This window comes from Canis lupus, chromosome 9 (assembly GCF_011100685.1).
Source record: "Canis lupus familiaris isolate Mischka breed German Shepherd chromosome 9, alternate assembly UU_Cfam_GSD_1.0, whole genome shotgun sequence".
In the NCBI taxonomy this organism is placed as follows: domain Eukaryota; kingdom Metazoa; phylum Chordata; class Mammalia; order Carnivora; family Canidae; genus Canis; species Canis lupus.
This window is the reverse complement of record NC_049230.1, coordinates 50,193,656-50,221,231: the sequence shown is the minus strand read 5'-3', so window position 1 is coordinate 50,221,231 and position 27,576 is coordinate 50,193,656. Positions and strand designations below refer to the sequence as shown.

The following is a 27,576-nucleotide window of genomic DNA, read 5'->3' as shown; positions in this document are numbered from 1 at the left end:
TGCAGCAGCTTCCAGAGTGTTCCGCAGCTGTGGATTTCAGTCTGCGCCCCTAGCTGCCCTGGTGGGAGCCATTTGGTGCTGCAAAGACACCATTGGGGTAGGGAGTGGATCTACCTTAGGTCCAGGAGGCTGACGGGCTTTGGAGCCTTCCACTAACCACCCCCACCCACCGGCCCGCTTGCTCCTCGGCAATCGGCCTGTCATCCTTCCGTCCTGCACTGCGGTGCCTCCTCTCTCAGCCTCACGTGCCTCTCCCTGCCCAGCGTGTCCAAGCTTGGGCACCATTCCCTAGGTCCAAGGTCAGAGAACATTTGGGAGCTCTGGCCCCTCAGTACCCAGTTTGGAAACTTTCCACGTGGAGAGCGTGCCTTGGTTTTCTGTTGGCAGAAATGGGGATGATGCACAGAGGCCTTGGCGTTGGGACCCCTTCCCTGCTGGGCCAGGCGGGCTCCCTGGTGGCCATGGCAGGGCAGGCAGGGCTGTGCAGGCTTCGGGGATTTCCTGCCTCCCCCGTGCTGGGGAGGGACTGACCAGGAGCAGCCGCGGGGGCTGGGCCCTGCTCCTCGCGGAGAACGGCCCCCTGACCCCTGGCCTTTCCGCTCCTAGCTGCTGCCTTCCCAGAAGTGCACCGGAAAGTCACAAATACGTTGAGCTTTGTGGCTGCTGAGAAGTGGTGGGGCAGCTCCAGGCTCCTCCCTCTGTGCGGCCCCAGGCAGGCACCCAGTATTCCCTCTCCACCCCCAGCTCACAGCGCCTTCCTCCACCTGGGGGATGGGGGGGTTTGGAAGCAAGGGCAGAAGCTGCCTGGCTGGAATTTGGAGGGTCACTTGGGCTTCCTCTCTGGGGAAGTGGGAGAGGACTTGCCACACCTCCCTGCTGGCCCCTGCCTCCCCCCTTGGCCCCCCCCCGCCTCCCCCCTGGCCTGCACGGTGGCTGGGCCTGCCTCCACCAGCTGTGGCTTCACTCTGTGTCCCCCTATCCAAGCCCGCACCACACGGAGGCACCGAGACCCTCCTGTCTCTGTGCTGACTTTGGTTTAAGACCCTGGATGTAATGCAGCGCCTGGGGGGCTCGCTTGGTTACGTGTCCGACTCTGGTTTTGGCTCAGGTTGTGATCTCTGGGTCCTGGGATGGAGCCCTATGTTGGGCTCTGCGCTCAGCATGGAGTCTGCTTGGGACTGTCCCTCTGCCTCTGCCCCTGCCCCTCACCCACCCAGACCACCACCTCTCCCACCCGCTCTTTCTCCAAAATAAATAAACCTTTAAAAAACAAACAGACAAAGGCTCCTGGTGGTCAGTACCAGGCTGGCCCACTTGTCACTGCTCCTTGGCTGCAGCCCCAGCCACACTGAGCCAGCACATCCCCAAGTGCGCAGGCATGTTGTTCGTCTGACCGGGCTGCGTCAGTCCTCCAGCCCTTACTCACGACCACATCCACCATCACCCCTGGCCTCCACCGCCTTGGGTGCCAGGACGCGTGGGAACCATGCCCACACTGCATCTCCTGTCATCCCACAAAATGCCTGTGCGGCAGGGGGTTTAATCCCCATCATTTTACAGATGAGTTAACTGAGGCTGGGGGCTCAGATCCTTTGGAAACTCTGGCCAACTCCGACCCCTATCTGATTCGAGGCTGGAACTCTGCCCTCCGTCAGACCTTGCTCTCCATGTCTGCTCCCCGGCCACCTCCTGTGAAGCCCTCCTGATTTCCCCAGGCCAGGACTGCTCACCTGCCTGGAGCCTTTCCTTCCTGCACCCTGCACCCTCCGGCCGTGTGTGGCCTTCATGCGGAGCGTGGATCGCCCTCTTCTCCAACACTAGGTGTATGTAGCCTGAGCCGGGTGTGGACGTGGGTGGGGTACACCAGCCGGCGCTGCCCCCTGATGCGATGGCCTCTCCACACTGGGTGGGGTGACGGGCTGAGAAGAGAAACGAGATCCGTCGGCTTGTTTTGACAGTCAGGGCTGTTAGTAGGAGAGCTGTTTTTAATAAGGAAACCCTGGTGCTTCAAGGTCTCCCAGCCAATTAGCAGGCGGCACCCAGGTGACTCTCTCAATAATTAAACGGGCCTGTCAGGTCCTCCAGGCTGCACTTCTTTTTTTTTCTCTCCTTAAAGATTTTATTTATTCATTCATGAGAGACAGAGGCAGAGACATAGGCAGAAGGAGAAGCAGGCTCCATGCAGGGAACCCACTGTGGGACTCGATCCTGGGACTCCAGAATCACGCCCCTGGCGGAAGGCAGGCACTAAACCGCTGAGCCACCCAGGGATCGCCCCCAGGCTGCACTTCTTGTTGGGCCTTTCAAGTTTGTGGGGCTGCGGGTACCCTGGCCAGCTGGTGCCAAAGGGGGTGTTGCCCCCTGCCCTGTCCACTACGCCCCCTCCACGCTGGCCACTTCCTTCCCACCAGCCCCTGGGCTCACCTGGGCTCACCTGGGGAGATGAAGCTGACCCTGATGGCGACCTGGTGCCAGGCCCTCCCACAGCCCCACTGCACCCCATTCTGAGGCCAGTTTCAGAATAGGAAACTGAGGCCTGGCCAGAGACGTGAGCTGCCCACGTAGGGTAGGGCCAGTGCTGGATATGGAAGCACTTTGGTCTCCCACATTTGGGACTAGGTGGCCAGCACTGAAATTCCCATGTTCCGGGACATTCCCTGGTCCCAGGCATACTGGATGGCGGTTGTCCCCTGCAGGCAGTGCCGGGTGCTTAGGTACCCCCAGGCTTGTGGGGCCCAGTCTGCTCGCTGGGGGCCTTGGGCTGGCCTCACCCTCCAGCATGGGAACCCAGGGTGCTGGCCCTCACCTGTCCCTGGAGCACACCAGGGCGGCCAGGGAGGACCAGAAACACTCGCGACCATGCAGGTGGACATGGGCTTCAGAGGTCACTTGCATGGAGCATTCTATTCTGTGAGTCGGAATTTGCTTTCTTCTTGAACACTTGAGGTGAAGGATGAAGTCAGATGTGTCCCAGACCCTCCTGGATCCCATTCATCTGAAGGCCTGCAGAATGTAGGAGAATGAACGCGGAAGCCTAGGTCCCGGGATGGTGCTGGGTGATCCTGAATACCCACGTCAGGGGCCAAGCCCTGACCGGGAAGCGTTCTCACCTTCCGGAGTGTGGACTTCTGGGTCTGGGGGATACTCCTTGAGGCATCGAGTCTGTGGGGTGGGTTGGAGGACCCAGGGATGGTGCCGACCCCGTGGTCCCCTGTCTCCAGGAGTCGGCACCTGGAGCTGTTGTTCAAGAGGCTGTGGGGACCTCGGGGACAGCCTGTGTCTGCATTCTGGACCGGTCAGGGGCTCTGGGGGTGGGCCACTCAGAGGGATGGAGGGCGACCCAGCTGTCATGTGGGGGACACTCGCTGGGTAGAAGGACTCAGAGGTGCACTGTGTTACCTTGTTTCATCTCAAGTGACTACCGATATTCTACAGTTGGGGAAACTGAGGTGGGGGGGAGCATACCCTGCTCAGGGCCACATGGTGAGGCTGGATTCGAACCCGGATCTCAGTTGTTCGCTCTCCTCACAAGGCCTCCTGTAAAATGAAGGTGACAGAGGTCGTGGGATCTCTGTTTTGGCTTCTGGCCAGTACTCGATTTCCAGGGTGTAGGGGGATCGAGCCGGGGCGGAAAGAGGGGGCAGTTCCAGCTGCTGGATGCTGAGGTTGTCCTGGTGGGGGAGGGGAGACTGAGGGTGCTCCTGGGGAGCAGCGGCATGACCTGCACTCACTGCCTCCGGGAGGAGGGGTGCTGGGGAGCTGGGCGGGCGGAGTGGACACAGCCTGACGCTGTTCTGCTTCCGGCCCTGGTGTCCCCGTCGTTTCCGAGGTGGTCCGAGTGGGAAAGTTGGCTTCCCAGAAGCTGGGGACAAGGAAGTGCATGCTCAGGAAGGGTCTGATGGGACAGGAGGAGCCCATCCTGCTGCGAGGGAGGCCCAGGGGACCCGCTCTGGGGTTTAACCCGCGGTCATTTCTGCGCAGACTGTTCTGTGGGGCTTCCTTCTTGTCCTCTCCTCCTAAAGAGCAGCTGGTTGACATTGTTCAGGTCAGGATGTCTTGTCGGGGTGGGGGGAGGGCAGGGAGGAGGACAGGGGAGTGGGAGGTAGGTGCTGGGGGGGTAGATGCAGCACGGGGTGGGGGGATAGGGGTAGGTGCTGGAGGCAGATATGGGGGGCGGGGGATGGGGGTAGGTGCTGGGGGTCCAAGGGGGTAAATGCAGCATGGGGTAGGGGATAGGGGTAGGTGCTGGGGGCAGATATGGAGGCAGGGGATGGGGGTAGGTGCTGGGAGCAGATACGGGGGGCAGGGGTTGGGGGAGGTGCAGGGGAGTAGATGCAGCACGGGGTGGGGGGCTGGGGGTAGATGCAGGGGGATGGGGGTGTGGATGGTCAGCCAGTCCTGGCCGCAGCGTGACCACAGTCACCCCTGATCTAGGTCCTCTCTGGCTTTAAGGTAAAGTGGGAACATCGCCCCGTGCGGCGCCCTCTGTGCACACTGGGGACCCGGTGTCAAACTGGGTGACTTGAATACCTCTATGTGGTTGCTCAGAAGCTCTCCTTGAAGATGCTTTCCTGGCTCTGCTTTGGGGCTGATGTGTATTGTTGTTTTGGGAGAAGGTGGAAAAACTGCTTGAGACTGTCTGACGTCCATCTGTCTGTCTGCCCATCCACCCTGCAGCCCACCCGATGTCCTAGCTTCTCTTCCCCTCCTCCCCTCACGTCTCATTCCCGGTCCATCAGCCCACAAATCAGGCCATGTCCCTCCTGTCCTCCCAGACAGCCATCCATCTGTCCCACCCATTTGTCTGTCTGTCCGTGCCTTTCTGGTGCCAGGCTCTGTGCTGGGAGAACATAGCCCCAGGCTGAGCACATTATCAGATCTTCCCACGTGGCCGGGGGTTAACTAAATCTTGGGGGCAGCTAGGTCTTGGGGGCCAGGGTGGGGCAGGGGACCGGGGGCAGTGTGGATGGGCCATGGCACCCTGCATTCCTGTCTCATCTTGGGGGTCAGTCCCCCACAGCCAGGGGTGCCCTCCCCCCACTCTGGCCCCTGCCATCTGACATCATCTGTCTTTGGCTGTGACAAAAATGAACTGGGCTCGCAGTTCCATTCTCCAGGGGGCTCATCCCCCTGGAGAGGGATTGTCAGGATAAAAGCACATTCTGAGCCACCCAGGTGGACACTTGGTCTGAGGACACTGAGGGCTCTGTCCCCCTGAGCCCAGCAGGGGAGCTTCCTGACCCATCGCCCCCCTTCTGTCCTAGATGCACTTTGGGACTGACAGCATTGGCGGGGACCCTGGGCACCCCCGAATACGGAACCATGGGATTGGAAAATAAAGATCCTTGAGTCCAGGGAAGCCAGCTGGTCAGTCTCAATACAATGTGAACGTGAGAGGCCCTGACAAGGCCTGCAAGGAGAAGTGCTTCCGCCTGACCTGAGTGCCCCTTGCCCTGTCCTGCTGCCCAAACCGCACCCCCGTCACCCCCAGGAACTCTGTCCCTCGCCCCTCTGCAGGTGTCCACTGTGTATGAAATCAGCCTTAGGATTGGACAGAGCGAAGATCACTCGTCCTTGTCAGGAGTGGTTTTGTTGGGAGGCGGATACAGGTTCAGGGGCCAGAGAGGAGGTGGCGTGGGACAGATGGCAGGAGAGGTGTGTGGATGGCTCCTCAGGCACAAGGCTGAGGGAGAGGAATGTGGCAGGGGCTGGGGGGCCCCCTGAAGTGCAGAGGCAGGACTATCACACTGGTGAAAGCTTCCTGCTGTCCCTGGCCCAGTTCCCTCGTGGGCAGCAGGGCCGGGGGCAGGTGGTGGTGCCTACGGAGGTGACCTCCAGTGTCCCAAGGCTAAGCTGGGCCACCCTCACCCTAGACGCTTTACCTGCTGGTTCTGCCGTGCGGGCAGCTTACACGAGACAGGCGGAAGCTGGCAATTGCACGGCCCTGGGGCACTGAGGAGACCTGCTCACGCCACTGTCCTCTCTCCACAGGCCCTTTCCCTCGGAGGAGACCGCCGAGAATGACGACGATGTCTACCGCAGCCTGGAGGAGCTGGCGGAGTAAGGAAGCGATGGGACCCGGGTGGGGACGTGGACAGGGATGGGGACGGGGGATGGGAGAGTCGCAGCCCCACTGTGGGTACAGCCACCTTGCCGTCCTGCCTGGGGCCTCTCCATGGTTGGTGGTGGCGTGGCCTCCACCAGGCCCGACAGAAAGAGACAGAGAACTCAAACGGACAAGCCTCCCTTCATGTTCTGGAAGGTTCTCCAGCTTTTGCTGGGGCGGGGAGAGCTGGGGTTTTGAGAAGCTGGGCCCCTGGAGTGTGGGCCACAAGCAAAGGTGGTCTGTGGGTTCCGGGCTATCTCATGGCCTGAGGGGGCAGGCGAGGGGCGGAGACCAGGCCGCCCAAAGCCACAGCGGGCATCTCCCACCTTCTCCGTGGCCCTAGACTGGTGTCGCTCTGTCTCTGAGGACTCCGCCATTCCGTCCTCACGCTCCCAGGCTCAGAGCCCCCAGGAACCCAAGAGAAGCCTGGGGCAGTGGCTCTTCCTGAAGGGGCAGGTCTGGCCCTGTGGGGTCCGCTGTGGCCTGGGGTAAGATCACCCAGCTGCTGCTCAGAGAAGGGCCCGGGCAGCTTCCCTGAGGAGGGGTGGAAGGGTGGAGGAGGCAGGGTGCCCGCTTCCTGCAGGTGAGGAGGCCCGAGAAGCAACGAGCTTGGCCAGGGCCTGGGGTGGTTCCTGGGGGCTCCTGACCTGGCCCCCCCACCTGTCCCAGCTTTCTGCTGCCTGGACCCCTCATTCCTGTTTGACGGCAGACACAGCTTTGTTGCAGTGAGATGGCTGCTGCTCCCAGGAGGGCTTCCCCGGCCCTCTCCTCTTCACCTTGCAGCACAGATCAGGAGTGGGACCCAGTAAGAGGTGGGAGCTGGGGTACGGACTGGACACCAGGCCGTGACAGGGAGCCAGCAGTGACATTTCCAGGGGAGCCGCCCGATTCTTTGCCTTCGGCCCTTGACCAGATGTCTGAAGCAATGATCAACTTGTGCTTCTGAAGGGTCCTGCCAGCAGCTGCCCGGACCTCGGATGCTTAGTGGCTGTGAGGCTGTTGGACATGGGGCTCCCCGGCAGGGAAGCTGGTGTGTCCTCGGGGCCCCGGTGAGGGATGGCCATGTGCACGTGGTGCCGTGGACACTGCGATCCGGTCAGTTGTGCATCTGTTCCGTTGCCGACTCAGCACTGAGCACCTTCTGTGCGTTGGCTCAGGGTCAGGAACTGGGAACGTCAGGGAGAGTGAGGCCCACCTGCCGCCTCCTAGGACCCCAGGAGCATGGGATCATGTGGGTCTCCCATGAGGAGCCCTTTTGAACCAGCTTCAGAGAGATGGTTCTTGCTGCGGGCATCCAGAGCCTTCACGTCCCCCGTGTCCCCAGCTGGCTACTGAGAGCCCTGCAGCCTCAGCCCACAGGACGCGGCTCCACAGTGTATGACCCCTTCTGGACCACCAAGAGCAGGTGTGTCGGCCGTGCAGGAAAATCCACCCATTCTGCTGCCGCCCCGTCTTGTGTCCCACGCAGCACAGCTGTCCCGTCGGATGTACTGGGAGCCTGGGACGTGTCACCTCCTACTTTCATGGTCTTTGGCATGTTATACCACCTCTGCCTTGGTTTCCCTATGCATAACACTGCTTCGGGAAGACCATCAGTGATATCATCGGGGGCATAGTACCCACTGGACGCTCCATGAGCCCTCGGGCGAGGATGGTGGTTCCCCTCCGCCTGTTTCACCAAGATCATGGCTTTCCACCCAGTTCCCAAAGGGCTGTGGCAGTGCTGTCCAGGAGAACTAGAGCGCAAGCCACATGTGCAGTTGTAAATTTTCTAGTAGAAACAGAAGTAGGGGAAACTAGTTGTATAATGTGTTTTTATTTAACTGAAAATTATATGCAAATTATTATATTATGTTATATCCAGAATATTGCCTGGTTCTGTGTGTAAGCCAGCATGACCAGTCATTAACCCAGCGGCTTGCCTTCTCTGTGGCACAAAGTCTGGTCTGGTGCATGTTTGATGTTGACAGCACAGCTCAGGGACGCCTGGACAGCTCAGCGGTTGAGCATCTGCCTTCAGCTCAGGGCGTGATCCCGGGGTCCTGGGATTGAGTCCCACAGCAGGCTCCCTGCAGGGAGCCTGCTTCTCCCTCTGCCTGTGTCTCTGCCTCTCTCTCTCTCATGAATAATTAAACAAAAAATCTTAAAATTTTTTTTAGTTTGATGGGCACAGCTTAGTTCACCTGGCCACACTCATGTTTGTGAGCTCACAGCCACACGTGGCTGGTGGCACCAGTGTGGGCAGCATGGGTCTCGGATCCAGGACGTGGTTCTAGGAGCTCATGGGGGAGCCCTTCCCACGTTTGAATGGATGTTGCTGGACTAACATTATGTTCTCAAGTGCTCTAAGCTCACTTTGGAGATCACTGAATAATGTATAATCAAATAATAGAGCAGCTGGTTGAAAAAATTAACACGAGATATTGCCACTTAAATGGCCTATTTCAAGCTCCCGGGGCACTGTCACTGACCGCGGAGCTGGGAGGAGAGGCATTCGGCTCTCTCTCACCAGCCCCCTCTGTGTGTGTCTGCAGCAGTGTTGGGGGTCGTGCTCTGGGGGCGGTCTTCTCCGGGCATTTGGACACGGCACCTTTGGGATTTGGAGCCTACACATTTCCTTTGCTTTGCAATCAGGAGCATATGGAGGGGGTTCTTGCTGCAAATTAGGACAGGGGGCTTTGCAGAGGTCATAGTTTCAGGGCACCCCAGCTCTGCTCAGCCACCCCTGCTGGGGGTAGGAGGCAGGGACAGGTGGCAGGCCGTGAAGGGCAGAGCTGTGTGGCAGGTGCCTGGTCCCCAGCTGTGAGGGGAGGCCACGATGCCCCCACACATGGAGGCTCCTGTCTTGGGGGGTCACCTGGAGCTCGTGGGACAAGAGCTCAGAGAGACCACAGGCATGTGGCCTCAGGCTGCTTCTCTGCTGTACATGCACCTGGATGACCCTGGGGCTTCATGACCTGAGCTCTGGCTTCGCTCCTAACATTTCTCAAGGGGCTTCGATTGTCCGGGTGACACAATGCCACTCACTCCAGGCACGCAGGCAAGTGCCTGCTTATTCAAGGCTGAGCAGCGGAAAAGGCGATGTTCTATCCTCCTCGGGGCACCGCCGGGTCCTTCGTGGGGCCCATGTCCCTGCCTCTGAAATGAAAGCAGTAGCCGATGGCATGTGGGTCCCTTCAAGCTTGAAGGATCCACAGCTTTATGATTGAGAAGCCTGCTGCTTACGTCTCCCGTCACTTCCTCGGGAGTCGGAATGATTTTCGGGCTTAAACAAATGTGATTGTGGCACGGCAGGGGATATAATTTATCCATAAATGTATAGCTGCATGCTTTATTGAATCATAAAATGACTTCACAGCTTTAAATGTGTCATGTTAGAGTCATTGGGATAATTTTTTAAGATGCATAAAATGTAGAGGGAGTGTCCCAAGTCGACAGCTCCTTCAAGGGCACGAGGACGTCTTCTTGCAGCAAGGTGGGGGGGGGTGTCTTTCTTGTCCCTGGGGAGGGAGGCGGGGTGCACAGGGGCGGAGTGGTGGTCTACTATGGGGTCCCCACAGGCAGGGAATGGGGAACAATGGCCGCACTCGCCTGGGACCCTCATCCAAGGGACAGCCTATCCCCACCCCGCCGTCCTTGCCCATCTGTCTCTCCCAGCCTCAAAGAAAGCTTGTTCAAAAACTGTCCCCGATTTCAGAGATGTTCCAGCCACTCATGTGAAGGTTCAGTGTTTCGCACACGCCTGCATGTGTGGGGCCGTTCATGTTGGGTTGGGAGGGGCGGCTTTAGGACGTCTGCTGTTCGTCCCCAAGGATTGCTTTTCCAAAGGGGACAAGTTTGGAATCAGACGATGCAGAAACAAACAACAGCCTGTAACCATGTCGGGCAGGGCAGTCCCTCCTCAACCCCCCTAGAGGATACCACCAGCCCTGCAGCCTGAAGAAGGTGGAAGGAAAGCCCCCCAGAGAGGAGGCATCAGTGGATGCCCTCCTTGGCCAGCCTGGGAGGCCGCTGTCCTTAGGCCCATGGCAGGGAGGGTTCTGGTGGAGGAAGGCGGTAGCGGGTGCAGGTCTGGGGAGCCCTGCGCGCGTGCAGCTGTCCCCTTGCTCTGTGGTCTTATGGCTCCAGGGCCCTGGCTCTGGGCTATGAAAGTGGTGACAGCCGGGCACAGCCCTCTAGGAAGGGCCAGCTTCCCTGCAGCCGAGCTGCTCATCTGGCCCTCCAGGCTCCATTTGTACAGCAAGCAGGGTGGCCAAATTCCTTCCAGTCCTGTGCAGTCCCCAGCTGGGGTGTCCTTGGCAGCACATGGTGCCCCAAACCCTGTGGATGGTTTTTCCATCCTCATGTGGGCCCTGGGAGGTGCAGCCTGGACGTGACCCACCAGACGGAGGGCCTGAAGCCAGCCCTGTCGAGCACACACGGTTGTTCCCACGAGGAACCCTGCAGGTGGGTCCCGGGCCCCACCTTTGGACTGGAGACTGGCTCTGAGAGGCTGGGGTGCCTGCACACAGCCACAGAGGGGTGGAGCTTTGATCTGAACTGGGTTTGTGTGAGTCAGCAGGCCACCTGCCCTGGACCCCCTATCCAGGGGGGGGCATCCACAGGGGTCAGACCCTGACAGACCAGGAGACTGGGAGGGCTTCCGGGAGATGTTGCTGAAAGTGCACTTTGCAGGAGCATAAGATTTGCCAAAGTGTGATTTAGAGGAACTTTCCCTCACCCTGTCTGGACTGGTTACTGCCTTATATTCGGCCAGGGTCCCAGGAGAGTCTGGCTCTCAGCTGTGCCTCTGTTGGGAATTCGGGGAATTCGGGGTTTGCGGTCCTGCCCCCAAAGTCACCCTGTCTGCATTTGTGGTCCGGTGGTGGGGCAGTCAGCATTGGAGCCTGGCCTCTCTCTCCTGTCCCTGTGATCCGGACAAGCTGCCTGATGGCCCCTGGCCTTGCAGAGCTGGCTGCAGGACAGGCCGGGCCTAGGGCAGTCTGTCTAAACCCTGCCCTGGTACTCAGGCCCCTGCTATCTTCCTCTCATTCTGGTTGTGGAGACAGCTGGCCACGGCCGGTGGGACTGGCTGCCCAGCACTCTGCACCCCACACTCTGCCCTCCTGGCACATCTCGGCCCCTTGGTCCGTGGGCCTGTGCTGCCCTGGCTGGCCTGGGACTGAGGTGACCTTAAAACCCTGACCTTGGGTGGTTCATTCTCTGCCCTAGTGTCTGCACGAGGGGCCCTTAGGAACAAATGCAGAGTAGATGCCCCATTGCCACCCTGCCCTGCTGAATACTCAGGTGCTCGCAGGCCAGCAGATAGAGCAGAGACTTGGGTGAATTTTTGTTCATTTACTTATTTTTATTTTTTAAAAGATTTTATTTATTTATTCATGAGAGACAGAGAGAGACAGAGAGAGAGAGGCAGAGACACAGGCAGAGGGAGAAGCAGTCTCCATGCAGGGAGCCCGACATGGGACTCAATCCCAGGTCTCCAGGATCATGACCTGGGCCTAAGGTAGGCACTAAACCACTGAGCCACCCGGGCTGCCCCAATTTTTTTAAAATTATTTTCTTTTAAGATTTTATTTATTTATGAGAGACACGAAGAGAGAGAGAGAGAGGCAGAGACACAGGCAGAGGGAGAAGCAGGCTCTATGCAGGGAGCCTGATGTGGGTGGGACTTGATCCTGGATCTCCAGGATCAGGCCCTGGACTGACAGCGGCGCTAAACCGCTGAGCCCCACCGGGCTGCCCCGCCGCCCAAATTTTTATTTTTAATACCTGATGGGACCTGGGTCCGGACCCAGGTGGTCACAGTGATTCTGTGGCCTAATTTAACAGAGTCTACAGGGTGGGGGAGCCCTGTGGGGGGAGGTTAAGATGTGTATAGTCTCCTTGGTCCCAGAAGGAAGCAGGGACCAGCTGGGCTCGGCCAGGGGAGGTTCACCTTGTGGCTGCTAAGGGCATCTCTGAAGCACACTGTCCACTTTCCTGGGATGTTAGGAGTATGAAGAATTGGCCATTCATTCATTCATTTAGAAAAGGTTTTATTTATTTATTTATGAGAGACACAGAGAGAAGCAGAGACACAGGCAGAGGGAGAAGCAGGCTCCATGCAGAGAGCCCAATGCGGGACTCGATCCGGAGACCTGGGGATCACAACCTGAGCCATCCAGGCGTCCCCAAGACTTATAACATTGTTTCCTTCATGTGCAGTGGTGCTTAAGAAATACTGAAGAACTTAGCTCCTATTTCAGGCTGCTTGACCTGAGCCCTGCTCCCTGGCACAGGGGACATGCCCCACGGTGGTCGCAGGGAGGTTCTGAGGACCCAAGCTGATGTCCCCCAAGTGCCAGACCCTGTGCTGGGGTTTTGGCCCTATCGTCTCAGCCTTCACGACATGGCCACTGTGGAACTGTGGCCCTGCCCCCATTCCACAGTTGAGATAAAGGCTCAGAGAGGACCAGTGACTTGCCTGTGGTCACACAGCACAGTTCACATGATGGTGTAGGGGCTGAGCCATGTGCTGCTGTGGCCCAGGACATCCCTCTGGACCTTACCTTGATGACCCAGCCCAGGGGTTTGTGGATGCTCTTGTGCTGCTTAGAAAGCACCCCAGGAAAAGAGAGTTCTAGTAGGGAGCACAGCGCCAGGCACACAGGGCTCCCTCTGGGAGTCTGGTGGCCATGGTCTGGTCTCTGTGTACTCCCACATGGCTTGGCAACCTTGGGGGACTCTGTTGCCCTGTCTGGGCCCCGCTGTAGGAAGAGTGGCCCACAACTGGCTGCTTCTGGCCCACCAGGGCACCCCTCTGCTGCTTGGCATGGATCGAGGTCAGCAAACGTCTGATTTGGTTTCCAAGTAGCAAGTTCACAGCGCCTTGGAGTCCCGCGTCCCAGCTTCAGGCCCAGCAGCCCGGGGCCAGCGCTCACATCTGTGACATCGGTCGGGATGGTTTCTGTCCACAGAGGACATGGGTGTGCCCGAGGCTGAAAGCAGGCACCTCGCTCGCCTTTCTTTGATTTTCCTGAAGTGGCGGCGGGGGGCGCCGGCCTCTCCGAGCAGCTGACTTTCTGTAACAAAATCAGAGCAGGCAGGCCAGGCTTCCGGGGCCAGGCCCCAGGGCCTGAAGTGGGAGGGGAGGCGGGTATCTGCCTCTGGGGGGGGGGGGCAGCGGGCCATTGTGGGGACGAAAATAATGGTCGGGATTTAGCATCTGTCAGCGCAGCTGTCTACTGGATAACAGCAGGAGCGAGAAGATGATCCGGAGGGTGAGGGGGAGGGCAGATCAGTGCCCCCCAACCCCTAGCGGAGCAGCGAGTGGGGGCTGAGGGGGCCAGGGCCACTCCCATTGGAGGAGGAGAACCTAGGGGGTGTCTGTGGGGCGTGGGTCTGGCCCTGGGCCTGGCCACTCACCTGCCCTTTCCCATCTGGTCCGGATCTCCCCCTACCTGCCCAGTTTGCACCGTCCCTGAGCTTGCTTGCGGGTGGTGGGACAGGGAAGAGCCATCTCTGAGCCCTGTGAGCCCTGTCGGCGCTGACACCCGGCCTCTGGACTTCCAGACTCATGTGTTTGAAAATCTGGACGTGCTTAATGCCGATGATGTTTTATTTATTGATTGAGTGCCGGTCCCTGTGCTAAATATCATCCCGCAGAACCTCCCCTCCCTCGGGGGTGGCTGACCGCCGCCACTTACTGAGCACCTGCTGTATGCTGTGCTGGTCATTTTCCCTGTGGCTGGCCCTTCCAGCGACCTGACCAGGAGGTTGGGGTTATTTCTCCTTCACAGATGGGGAAATAGACTCAGGTCCTCCTGCCCAGAGTGACAGAGCCAGACGCTGGCAGGGCTGAGGCTCCATCTCAGACTCGCCTGCCTGCTTCCCCTCGGGACAGGGGGACTTGCCAGCCAAGTTCCTGGCACTGGCGATCCGGTGTGCCCCTGAGTAGTGTCAGGGGACCTGACATTTCTCGTCCAGTCTTGACAAGGGCTGTTAGCGTGCAGCTGCAGTGTGGCACGGACCTTGGGGTTTCTGTGAAGTGTAGCCTCTGGTAAGTTAGAAGCTGCACAGGAGTCTGTGTTGGCCCAAGGGACTGACTGGCCAAGAATCAGTGTCATCAGGCCCACCTAACACAAAAGCTACATGGAGCATCATGGAATTATCTCTGCTGATACAGAAGGCACTGTCGGATTCTGCACCACTGTGGGAAGTTGGGCTGGGGCTGGGTCCTGTGGGCCAGGCCCCAGTGGGAGCCCCCCTCCACAGGACTGTGTGCAGGCCCCGGATCTGGGTGCTGGCTCACAGGTGGACACAACAGGAGGCTTGAGTCACTGGAGACCAGAGGCCAGGATCCTCCCACAGGTGGATCTCCATCCTGGTCAGTGTGCTGCACTCCTGGACAGTCCACATGTGATGGGCCTCATGCCCCCCTCCCCAAACATATCCGTCGTTTCTTTTTCCTCCAGTCCAACAGCCATAGCCGTCAGGTGCAACTGGGCCCAGCTGGTCATGACATACTCTCATCTGTTTTAACAGATGCTTAAGACGAATCACCTGCCCCCTACCCTGTTCAGGAAACTCACTTTTGGAGACGATCCCTTTGGTAAAAAAGCAAGGTGACCGCGGGATGCCTGCGCCCCTGGTGGCGGCCGGAGGGTCAGAACTATTGGGAACCATAGCTTGTTGCCCCATGCAGATGACAGCACTGCATTCTAGAAGCATCTGCATCCCAGGCTTGACCACTGCCCTGTCTCCCCACCTGTAAGGTGAGGTGCACAGCACAGGGCAGACACCATGGTCAAGTTGCTGGCAGAGAATCAGTCTTAGGAGAGGTGTTGATTTAACCAGTCAAATCTGATAGGTGTTTTATCTTAGCTGCCAATTTCATCAAACGTGTTTGGTTTTACTTTCATAATATTTTTCAAAGTTTATTTAAGTAACGTGAGGCTCGAACTTATGACCCCAAGATCAAGAGCCTCATGCTCTTCCGGCCAAGCCAGCCAGGCGCCCCACTAATTTTGTTTTAACTAAGAAGAAACCCACTTCTTTGCTGCTGCCTTTATTCCGGTCCCTCTTCCATAAGGAGGGACATGCATGAAGCGAAAATGTGGGACAGCTGTTTTGTAATTTCAAATAATATGCACAAACCTGGGTTTCTTAGTGCTCATTGGCCTGAATTAAGTAACGTTTGGGAGAACGTTTTCATATGTGAAAGAAGGAGAAACATAGCCTGGGTGTGTGAGTGGTCTGCGACCGTGCGGGGAGGACCCCCAGAGCGGGGACCCGAGGCCATCATGGGCAGGTGACCAGCAATCCTCTTCTCTGGTCTTCAGCAGGCTTTGGGCAACAGACATTTTACAGAGCAGACGTAAGGGACAGTGTCTGCGTTTTTTAGATTTTTCTGTCGCAAGTTAAGACCCCAGAACACAGCTCTTTGTCTCGTGTTTCCGGCTGCCTGTTTTTAGCCACAGGGCCCTGAGTCAATCAGAAGAGGTGAATGGGACGGGTGCATGAAGAGGGATCCCATATGGACGAATGTTCCTTGTCTTTATTGATTTTGAGGAAGGAAACAGGCTGAGATTGAGGCAGCAGATGTGCGTTGGGGTGACCACCTTGGGTGTACTCCCAGGGTCTCCGTCTGTGTGGTCCCATCCCTTCTGTGAGTACAGGGAGTGGGGAAGGACTGTGTCATGTTCCTCTGACCTGGAGGAAGCCCAGGTACTTCAGGGGGTGCTCACTTGGGTATGGGATTGGAGAGTTTGTAGCCTTTGCCCAAGGGCGCTGCCCATTCCAGGTAGAAAGCTGCACTCCTGCCAGCTTGAGGCGTCAGAGGAGAGACAGCAAAGGCTGGTGGAGAAGCCTGAAAGTTAGGAGGAAAATGCTGGAAGGGAGGGACCAAAGAGCAGGAACCCCCAGATCTGAGATTCCACCTGAATCCCTGTCTGGCCGTGAAACTAATACACACAAGAAAGACCCCAAGGCTTCTACCAAAAGAAAGAAAAGAGATCCAGCATCCAGGGACACGTGGGTGGCTCAGTGGTTTAACGTCTGCCTTTGGCTCAGGGCGTGATTCTGGGATCGAGTCCCACATCGGGCTCCTTGTGAGGCACCTGCTTTTCCCTCTGTGTCTCTGCCTCTCCCTGTGTCTCTCATGAATAAATAAATAAAATCTTTAAAAATAAAAAAAGAAAAAAGAAATCCAAGCATCCAGAGGCTGAATTCAGCAGCATTGCAGTTGCTGCTCATTGCTGGGAAAACAGAGTTTGAAGTTTGAGTCCAACCAAGGTAGTGGTCTATTAGAACCCATATTCGATAGAAATAATGGAATTTCTGTAACTTACCATTCATCATGTGTGGTGTTCAATACAAAGTCATCAAATTTGCAGCGAAACAGAAAAAAGTCACAGTCTCTCTCTCTCTCTCTCTCTCTCTCTCTCACACACACACACACACACACACACACACACACACACGTCAATAGGAACCAACCTGGAGATGACTCCGCTGCTGCAATTACCAGCTTTTATAAACATGGTCAGGGACTTAGAGGAAAGATGCACCAAATGAATGAACAGATGGGGAGGCTCAGCAGAGAAATAGATGCTACAAAGAGGGCCAAGTGGAAATGCTAAAACTGAAAAGCATGATAGTTGAGAGGAACGGTCACTGGATCCACTTTAATAGAAGATGGCAGATGGCAAAGGAGGGAGTCACGGACTTAGTGGTCGTTCAGCGGAAGGAACAAAGGGGAAAGAGAATGCCAACAGAGCCTCAGACACGTGGGGCTGTGCCAAGGGGTCCAACGCAGGTGTAGCTGGAACCCCAGAAGGAGAGAGAATGGTAGAGGGGAAAAAAATGAAGAACATAGTGGCCCCGGACTGTCTAAATCCCAAATCTCTGTGATAAAACTACAAAATATCGTGGAGAAAAATGAAAGAAGACCTAGTAGATGTTGTGTATATACTATGTTCATGCATTGGAAGAGGATATCATCAAGGTGCCTGGTCTCCCAGCAGCACCGTTTTTTTTGTTTTTTTGTTTTTTTAATTGAGAAGATTATTGTGAAGTTTCTTCAGAAATATAAGGAACCTTAGAATCGCCCTAAACAGTCTCATAAAAGAACAAAGCTAGAGGCTTAAACCACCTGGTTTTAGGACTTTCTATTAAAAAACCGAAGTAATCAAAACAGAGTGCTGTTGCTACAGGCATAGGTGAATAGGTTCATGGAAAGATTATAAAATCCAGAGTAGACGCAGGCTTGGGTGATCGGTTGGTTTTGGTTAAAGGGACCTTAAGTGATTCAGTGGGAAGAAGAAAGTTTTCAAGCAGTCGTCCCGAAACTCCTGAATATCCCTGAGAGAAATGGATCTTCATCTCTGCCCCGCACTGTGCACGAAAATCTGAGATGGATCGGAGGCCTGAGCGTCAACATGGACATTATACAGCTCTTGGAAGGAAAAACAGGAGACCACCCTTGGGAACCTGGAAACAAAGGTTTCTTAGATGGGATGCAATGATTTCTTAGGACCCAGGACAGAGTCAGGACACCATCGGAGAAAGAAAGTTTTTTTTTATTAATATGAATGTTTTTCAGAAGATGCCATTAAGAAAATAAGCAGCCAAAGCCAGAGACTGGGGAAAAAATTCACGAGACATATCTGACTCAAAACTTGTGTCCAGAACATATAAAGAGTTCTGTTTGTTTTTCAAGAAAGAGGCAACTGATTTTTGGAAACAGACAAAAGTCTTGCACAGGCTTTTCACAAAGGAACATGCACACGCATGTCTGGAAGGACAGGGAAAGGTCCCCAACATCTTTAGCCATCGGGGAAATTCAAAATAGGAGTGCAGCAATATTTCACTGTGTTCCTCTTCCAGTGGCTAAAATTGGAAAGACTTAACACCAACCAGCGCTGGAGAGAACCCAGGACAACCGGGTAACCAGAACCTGGAGGCAGCCCAAGCGTTCACCAAAAGGAGAATGGATGACAGATTGTGGGCTGGTCATACCACCGATGGTCCTTGGCATGGACGTGTGGCCTGGATGGATCTCAGAGACGTGACATCAGGGGGAGGGAAGTGACATGAAAGTGACCATGACGTGGGATGCCATTGATGTGCATGTAGTTCCAGAACAAGAAAAACTAATCTGTGGGGGAAGAATAGTCAGAAGCACGGTCCTGGAGAAAGAGGAAGGGGATTGATTTGAAAGGAGAAGAGATTTTAGGGGAGATGAGAATGTTCTATAAAGGGCTGCAGTGTGAGTGACACAGTGGTGCCCGTTTGTCAGAAGGGTACAGTGAGGGTACATCGTGATCTCTAGAAACCATAGCAAAAAACGGTTGAAAAACCTTTGTGGGGTGTTGCACCTGTGCCTAAAACAGGGTGTACTCTGTAGACATGGGGTATGCCTGCACGGGCGTGGGGTACGCCCACATGAGTGAGTGAGTGCTGGCTCTTACAGGTGGTGCCAGGGGGAGGGGGACGGGGAGAAGGATCTCCAACACCTGAGCGCCTTTCCTGGGACCCAGCCATCTACTTAGGCCTCAGAGCATCTTCAGGAAGTCCAGCCTGTGCCGGAAGCTTTCCTACCCCCCACTCTTCACCATCCTCTCCCTCATTAAAATGCCATCACACTTCTTTGGGCTCATCATGGGGCCGGTGCATGTGTCCCTCCAACATCCACAGATCCGCTCTTAACTTTCTCCGAATGCCCCTGGGATGCATCGTCAGCCACTCAGTGAACAAAGGAGTGGTGACCAGTCCACCTGATGGGGAAGAGTATGGCCTCTAGAAGATCCAGAAGGTCTTGGCTGGGTCCGCGGCACCATGGGCCCCAGCTTTCTCATCTGTGCCATGGAGAGCACAGGGCTCGTTTGGGGATGCAAGGAAATTGCATCTCGAGCTCAGGTTGTGGCTGATGCGTGGTGGGAGGACTGCACCGAGTTCCTTCCTTCTGAGTGGGCTGGGACAGGGTGCGGGGGATCAGTTAGCATGTCCCCCTCAAACATGGGCTGAGGAAGGGGGTCCCTGTGCTGGCAGTTGGCTGTCTCTGAACTGGGTGATCTCGAGGCCCCTTTCAGTGATTTTTATTTATCAACTCCTGGGATATTTAACTGTCACAGGGCCCCCGCCTCCTCCCCAAGCCCATCAGGGCAAAGCCCGTGTTTGTTTCCAGACAGTGTGATGGCCTCAGCTGCCTTTGAGCTGTCTAATTTAGCAGCCCGGGAGTGTCCCTGTCCGCCCTCGGTTCCACGCTGTCAAAATTCTCGACAGTGGCCTTGTCACCAGCCTCGCTCTGCTGCACGACAGAAATCTAGGGTGGCTGGCACCCACCAAAGTGGAGCCCTGCTAGTGCTGGCCTGGACCCAGTAGCCTGGTGGGCAGGGTCCCCCAAGCTGTCCCCTTTGGCTACAGCATCTGGAGAGGCAGGGGAGGTGATCTGTGCCAACATGCGTGACCTTCCCAAGCCCACCTGGGGGGATGAGCCTCAGGGGTGGTGGGTGCGCTTCACACTGGTTCTGAGCGGAGCCTCTGTTGCTGTCGGGGCACAGTGTGAGGCCTCAGGATGGCTGTCCGGACACAAACGGCCACGGGGTTCTCTGCCTCCAAGGGTTTGTCAGGTTGAAAAGTATAAATGTTTTCAGGTGCGTCAGCACAGAAGGGCTCACCAGCGGGTGCGCGGCTGTTCGTGGGTCTGTCACCAGGTCTGTTAGCTGGTCTAGGGGACAGGTCACCCTGCCAGCTTCTGTCTGATGGCCAGCGTTGGGCTTCCTCACACCCACAGTGGCAAGAAATAAAGCTCCCAAAGCGGCCACCGGCTCTCCTTTCCTGCTCATCGGCTGCCATGGGGGTCTTATCAAGTTGGGAGCTGGCTCACCTATGGCTCCCCGTCCCTGCAGGGATGGCCCGGGCCTCCAGGGCGAGCTGGCCCTTGAGCGTAACTTGCCCTGAGGGTGGGCCGCACAGCAGACTGAAGAGCTGGTCAGCCCCGGACAGAGTGGCCCCGCCGCATGTAGTTGGATTGGCTCGTTTGCTAACGTGAAACATTTGCTGAGCTGCTGTCTGTCAGGAACGGCACTCAGAAGGGGTCGAGAAGTTGGATTTTGGTCCAAGGAGGAGATAGGCTCATCCACAGACACTTAACAAAATAATGGGAGATAGAGCAAGATGGATGCACTTTGTATGAGAGCACTGGCGGTGGTGGTGGTGGGGGGGTCCTGATCACAGACTGGACTGGGGATCCCCCGAGGGCTTCCTGGAGGAAGTGTCCTATGCTCCAAGTCTGGCAGGGCCGAGGGGACAGCTTATCAGAGTAGAATCAGAGCATGCTCAGCAGCCAAAACATGGATGGCTGGAGTATAAAGTGTGAGTGATTTCCTTGCACTGGTTCTTGAGTGCTGTCGCTCTCCACTCACTCTACTTCCTTACCACCTGGTAGGGAGGGTGTCCACATACAAGTTCTGCTTCCTGACACATGCACTACAGGCCGTGGGCACTGGGGATGCCCTGGGCTGACAAAGAGCACTTGGGGTTCCAGGTCACAGGTGTGGCCATGGGCAACACCCCAGATTCTTGTACTAGCTGCATGAGAATCCCCTTTTGGGCAGTGACTCACCCCGGGCCTCCCTGGCAAGTGTCCCTGGTGCTCACTAAAGGGTGGAAAGGTTGGGGCGTGATCACAGTAGGTCCTCCTAGCAGGTGTATCCCCATTCTGTGGGCCAGAAGGTAGAGGCCGAGGGCAGGGGCTCCTGGTGGTCCTGACCCCCGCTCCTCCCCACGAGGCTGTGTGTGCTGGGCCCTCCCTTCCATGTGCCTGACCTGCTTCCCTCCCATGCAGCGAGCATGACCTTGGGGGAAGACATCTACGACTGTGTCCCGTGCGAAGATGAGGGGGACGACATCTATGAGGACATCATCAAGGTGGAGGTGCAGAAGCCCATGGTAAGCCCCCTACCCCGCAGCGCTGCCCCTGCACCGAAGGATCTGAGCCACTGTGGGTAGGGTGGCTCCCTGGGACAGAGAGCTGCAGAGGCTGCACCCCAGTCCCCCTTCTTCTCCGTCCACGGGCCCAGCCCTCTGTGACACTGCTGCCTGAGAGACCCTCCTGGACGTGCTGCTATGTGGAATTCTCTGGAGGGTGTGCAGGATTCCAAGTCCTTCCTGCTTGGGGAGTCTGAAAATAGTGCCTGGGTGCTCAGACACATGGAGCACGCATCATTTTCCTCCTTTGTGCAGAGAGTAAGGAGACTGCCGTTGGCTCAATTAGCCAGCTGTGTGTCTTTTATGTGGCGAGGATATTTATTTCTGAGCCGGCGTTGGCTAATAATCTCTCGGACACCAGTTCGCTGCTGGGTGGGTTTATTGCCAGCAGCTGCCGGGCGGAGAGTGGGGGTCCTGTTGGGCTGGAATGTGGAGGAGGGGGCCCTGGCGGGGCAGGCCATGGCCACCCGGGTCCCCACGCTCCTGGGGGTCGGTCCAGATGCCACTTGCCAATGGTGGAGGCTTTTGATGCTTTTTGCTTTCATGGAAGAAATGGGAAGAGTTTCTCAAAAAGCTGAATTCAGTGTTTATCTTCAGTGTGGGAGTAATCAGCTGGTGGTGGAGAAACAAAGCTGGGACGACAGCTCCCCGGTGAGGCCTTTCAGAGAGGCCTTTCCCGCTCTGGTGGCACCTGCCCTCCACCGGCATCATGCCAGCAGAGGCAGAGAAACACGGCAGTGGTGCTCACAGTCCCCAGACTCTGCTCTTCTGAACAGAATGCATTTCTCATTTTGGCTTGGAAGGGCCTGAGGGGTCCCCACCGTTACCAGGGGTCTCTGTCTGTAACCCTGGGTCTGCCCAAGTCCAATTCTGCCCTTGCCCTGGGCAGCCTTGCAGCGGGGTAGCTCTGCCCCTGATCCTGCCCAGAAGGTCCCTAATGGGGCTGGAAGGCCAGGCTGTTGCACCGACAGAGATCCTCTGCTTCGCCTTCCTGGAGCTGTCCTTCCGGGTTTGGGGCCACCTCACTCCCTTTGAAGTTGAAGGACCCACAGGTGAAGTGGGAGTAGTGGATGAAGGGGCCCGTGCACATGTCTGGGGGATCCCTGGCCTCTGGGCTGGAGACGCCCCCGAGAGGCCCCAAGGGTGCCTGGCCTGCTGAGACCCCACCGTGGGCTGTCCCCCCCCCCCCCCCCCCCCCGGGCCTGCTGCTGTCCCTGGTCCTGAAGCTCACCCTGGCTGTTTGCAGGCCCTGCGGGGGCCGTGGGAGAATCAGGGGACCTCACACCTGTCCCTGCCCGGCTCAGTCTCCCAACAATGCTCCACGCTGCTGCTCACAAGCCGTCCTGTGTATCTGGCAGGGTGGGCCTCCTGCCTCCTGCCTCCTGCCCGTCCTCTGGGATAAAACAGCTGGTTTTACTTCCTCCCTGGTCATGCCTGGAGCTGTCTGAACAGCCTCAGGGGAAGGTAGATGGAGACTTTTCCCAAGGAAGAGGGCGGCAGGTGGCACTCTCAGAGCCCACACATAAGGGAGACCCTGGTGCTGTCCCTTCCCACGCAGCCAGGCTGGTGGTGCTCGGTGGGTGGACAGAGGGCTGTGATGTGATCCTGGGGCCGTTGGGTGCTGTGGCCCTGCCCTCCCAAGCACAGCCGGTGTAACCAGCTGACGCTGCTCATGTGATTTATGTGATTTATTCCTCCATGCTTTCAGATCAGGTACATGCAGGTAAGTGGCAGGTGGAGGGAGGCCCGGGGTCCATTCTGCCCGCAATTAGCTTCCCCCACCTTTTAGCGAGCTCTCAGATCCCTTGGGAAAAGCCTGGGACCCTGTCCCCAGGGAGATGCTGTCAGGCCCCACATTAGTACATGGTTTTCGGGGGATCATGGGCGCCTGATGCCCCGCTGAGGCCCGAGAGTAGCAGTGTAGCTGCACCCAGGCTACAAGAGGCTGGGGAAGGAGCCCTGGGGGGCCTCTTGCTTGACCTTGGCTCCTGGGCAATGTGCCCCGTCGGGCATGTGTCTTTGGAACCCCGGGCCCCAGCGAACTCCAGCGGGGCCCTAGGGCGTTCTTTGGAGGAGGAGGATGGGTCGGCCGCTCAGTTGGCGGACATGGGTTGTCAGAGAGCTGGTCAGAGCCTTTCCCTGTGCACATAGTAGGCACTTTAAGCATGCCACACCTGCTGTCTACGCCAGAGGCGCTGGCTCCCGAGGGCCCCACGCCGGTCTGGTAAAATTCAGAAGAGGGCAGCAGGAGCCCAGACTCTAGAAGCTTCCGTGCCTCACTACTGCCTCAGTTCCCTCATCTGCAGAAGAGGAGGGAAGGGCTTGGGCCCCCTTCTGTCTCCTTTCCGGCCCTCCGTGTCACACCTGGTGACCCCACAGCCAGGCCTGGCTCACGTCTTATGTCCTTCCTTTAGAAAATGGGCATGTCTGAGGATGACAAAAGGAACTGCTGCTTACTGGAGATTCAGGAGACCGAGGCCAAGTACTACCGGACCCTGGAGGACATCGAGAAGGTGGGTGTAGGCCTCCACCCTCTCCTGGTGCTGCCAAGCACCCGTCACCCTTTGCTCCCCACACGGGCCAGTATCCTCATGGGCCTCATCCTCGCCCCCGGCCCCGCTGCCCACCCATTGGCCCTCTGTGTGGCAGGGACTGTCCTGAGCTTGTCCTTGTGGCTCCTTTTCACCCAAGCTGGGCATCAGCATGGCATCTGCTCCGGATTGCACTGGGCTAAGCTCCTTATGTATACTCCCTCCTGCAGGCTGGGCGCTAGGTTAAGCGCTTTGTGTGTATCTTCTCCCCTGAGGCTTTTGCTGCCCTCAGCTCCCCACTCTGTAAATTGAGGTAACAGCAGTACCACCCCTAGGTGGCTGTGAGTATCCTGCCCTGGGCCCCTAGTCAGCCCCAGTTGGGCCAGCCTGCAGAGCCCCCAGGGCAGACCCTGTGCTCCCCTGAATGGCTGGTCAATCCACTCTCCCGCCGGCTTCCTGAGCTCCTTGAGGACGACCCTGCTGTGGCCTCCCATGGACACTGGCTCAGTGACATTTTCCTGTGCGTATGGGATGAACATCCAATAATGCCTCAAGGTAGATCCTCCCTGGCTCTTCCTTGCTTCCAGCGTAGGGCCAAGTGTGGCCACGACTGTGCAGCCTCCAGCCAGGAGACCCAGGGGACGTGCTGGGCCCCGGTCTGGCCCAGGTTGCAGACCGACATTTCCCTGGCTCCTACCCCATGTGCCGCCCTTCCACCCTGCCGGCCGCTGGCCTTTCTGCCAACACTGCAGCACCATCTCTGCCACACGCCCTGGTGCTTGCCTTCCACCTGCCCCTCCCACTCCTGCCAGCCCCAGCTCCTGGGGCAGCTCCTTCCAGGGCCCTCGGGCCTCTAGCTTCTCCACACAGCTAGGGCCTGTGGCAGAATGCCAGTGGACTGCTGTGGTCTGTCTGCCCCTGGCCTTGTGGGCAGGGCTGAGGGTTCCGGGAGTCCGGGAGTGATGTGCAGTGGAGGTTCAGCAGCGAGTGAGTGGGCTTGACCAGGGCACGCAGCATGCCAAGCGCTTTCCAGGACAATCCCATTTTAACCCTCCCCTAACCGTTGAGGTGGGTGCAGCTACCCCTGTGTCACAGGTGAGGAAACCGAGTCACAGGCCAGCGCCAGCCCATGCGCAGTGCAGGGAAAACTGCTTGGCGCCATGCAGCCACCAGTACTTGTTCACCTGGAGAGCTCTCCTGCTGCGTATAGCAGGCAGCCAAGAAGAGGCCCGAGGGGCCAGCATCCTGTGGGGAGAGGGTGGCAGTCCTGCCCTGCCGGGCCTCTGGGGTACGACGTGATGCATCTCATCCAGGGCCAGGCCAGGGGCTCTGGTGGGACCACTCCCTGCCGCTGCAGGGCTCCCGGCGTTGGGGAGCACATCTTTGGACAGCAGGTTTAGGGCCGTACCTGGACTCAGGGATTTGAGTGTTGGGTGGGAAGTGTGGCCCCGTCCCCCCTCCCCTTGGGTGATGCACTCACGTCTCTGGCCTCAGTGTCCTAAAATGTCTCGAGTAGCTGCAGCAGCGCCCACCCAGGGTTGCAGTGCAGTTGGCGTCCAGCCTGTTGGGCAGCACGGAGCTTTGCCCACATGGGGGGTGTGGATGCTTAGCTGGCGTTTCCCAGCCCCGCACACTTGCCCGTGCAGTAGTCACCCTGCAGGACGAAGCCCGGGTCCCCCCGGAATAGACACCTTCTCCAGCAACGCAGGCCCCGGTGGCGAGCCAGGCCACATAGCCGCCCCGCAGAGAGCCCCCGGCCCCCTGGCGAGGTCATCACAGCCCCTCCCCTGGCGCCCTCCAGGCGAGCTGACCGTGGGGTCTTGCCTGTTCCAGAACTACATGACCCCCCTGAGGCTGGTGCTGAGCCCGGCGGACATGGCAGCCATTTTCATCAACCTGGAGGTAAGGCCCCCGCTCAGCCCAGCAGGTGCAGGTTGCTCACTGCCGTTCCCGCCATGGGATCCTGGACGGCCGCGTCCCTGCTGGCTGCCTGGTTGGCTGGTGCCGTGGGGTGACGGAGAGAAGGGGGTGGGGTCTCAGCACTTGGGTCTTCGGGGGCAAGAGGACGAGGTTTCCATGAGCCGTCTGGGCCTGCTGTCCGTGGTCTGACATGCGTGCCCTAGAAGAGCTTTGAGGTCTCTGTCAGCGGCCAGAGACAGACGTGTCCCCTCCACCTCTTTGGGGGAGCCCCCTACCTGCTCTGCACATGTCTGTACACACACGCAGGATAGTGATGCCCCGTGAGGAGGTTTGCCTCAATGTGGTCGGCAGAGCGGCTCCATTAGCTACGACCGGGTGGGCTTCCTCCAAGAATGCCACCTCCTGCAGCCCCTCGTGAGTTCAAGGGGCAGGTGCTGGTCTCCTGCTGGAGGCTGGGCCAGACTGGGACATTCTCGTGCTCCGTGGTCCCCACCCGGGGTTTGTTGCGCTGCACATGGAGGCAGCACAGACGGCCGTGGACAGTGGAAGCCTGGGCCAGGGGCCATGGGGCCAGGGTGCTGCCTGCCGGGTGCCTGCTGCTCTGAAATGTGTGGAAACACCTACCCCCATGGAGAGACTCTGTACCCCAGCCCCCATACTGGGACAGAGAGTCCCTGTGCCCGCACACAGCAGGAAGGTAACAAGGATGCTGGGTGGAAACAGCCCCCTGGGGCTGTCACCATCCCATTCTGGCACCAGGGCCTGCCCCGGGTTGGCACCCCATGTCCCAACAGGCCTAGCAGGTCCCTTCAGGCGCCCAAGCCCCTCATGTAATTGCACCGGGAGCGAGGGATGCAGGAGTATGTGGCCCTCCCAACCTGGCACACCTGTTCATGTGCCGACTGCTTGTTCTTCCCAGGACCTAATCAAGGTGCATCACAGCTTCCTGCGGGCCATTGACGTGTCCATGATGGCGGGGGGCAGCACGCTGGCCAAAGTCTTCCTTGATTTCAAGGAAAGGTAAGTGGCGGGCCCACCTTGCCTGTCCCTCCCATCTGCAGGGCCTCAGGAGTGTCCTGGGGACAGGGCAGAACTGGCAGATTGAGGTTTACTCAGGTGTGCCTCTCGGGGTGAGGTCCCCTAGGCCCGGGGCCGAGCACCCTGGGAACCTCTGTCCTCACTTGTACACTGAGAGGGCTGCCCCCCCTCCCGCCATCACAGCCCGGACGGGTGACACCCCAGCAGGCCTCACGAGGGCTCCACCAGCTGCCTCTGCTTCTGCGCCCTGGGGGTCTCGGTAGCTGAAGGGCATTCTCACCAGTACCATGCACCTGCTGCGTGCCAGCCTCATGGGCATCCAGGTCCTGGGAGAGCCTGCCTCTCAGGCTCCAGACCGAGGTGGACGGTGGCATGTGGCAGTCCTGTAAAGACAGAACCCAAACCTGTCCCTGCAGGGCTGAGCACGGGACTTTCAGGGCTCTGAGCTCCCAGGTTTAAGGCCTCTTCCTGCTTACTTGTCTGTGTGTGTCACTGGGCCTTGACTTCCTAATCTGTCCTTAGGAACAAGGTGCCACCTGGTGTCATGGGGGTTGTGCCTATGCTGCCGACACGGTTTGCCTGTGTCCACTGAGGGGGCTCTGGTAGCTGGGCAGGCTAGGGGTGCCCTGCAGCAGTGGTGGGCACAGGCGCTTTGCCACTGTGACATAACCAGCCCCAGCCCCACGTGAAGAAGGTTGGTCCTGGATTCTTCTCTGATCGTGCCCTGACATCATCCAAGTCTCTGTGGCGTCAGGGCAAACGTCCAGGGAGCCCGAGGGGGCTAGATGCTACTCGTCAGGATCCGAGGCAGCCTGCCTCTCTCCCACGGCATCCAGGTGGGCAGGCCGAGTCTAGACGCGCAGATGGCACGGGCATCCCTACAACCAGAAATTCGCCTGCAGTAATCATGGCCCTGAATGCCACTCCTCTGGCCGTCCAGCCCCTCATCCAGAGCAAGTGTTGCCAATGTAGGAGAGTGACAGCTCATTCAGAAACCAACACGGAATCCTT

The 27,576-nt window shown here is 57.9% G+C and overlaps 1 protein-coding gene across 1 annotated transcript in view; it reads left to right on the top strand.

The window, feature by feature from the left end:
- Positions 1-27,576, top strand: part of VAV2 (vav guanine nucleotide exchange factor 2) — a 160,295-nt gene that overhangs the window by 97,963 nt on the left and 34,756 nt on the right. Inside the window, 7 exon segments of the mRNA XM_038548841.1 lie at positions 5,992-6,060; positions 20,934-20,943; positions 20,945-21,037; positions 22,785-22,799; positions 23,491-23,589; positions 25,441-25,509; positions 26,447-26,547. Of these exon segments, the coding sequence (XP_038404769.1) occupies positions 5,992-6,060; positions 20,934-20,943; positions 20,945-21,037; positions 22,785-22,799; positions 23,491-23,589; positions 25,441-25,509; positions 26,447-26,547 (456 nt within the window).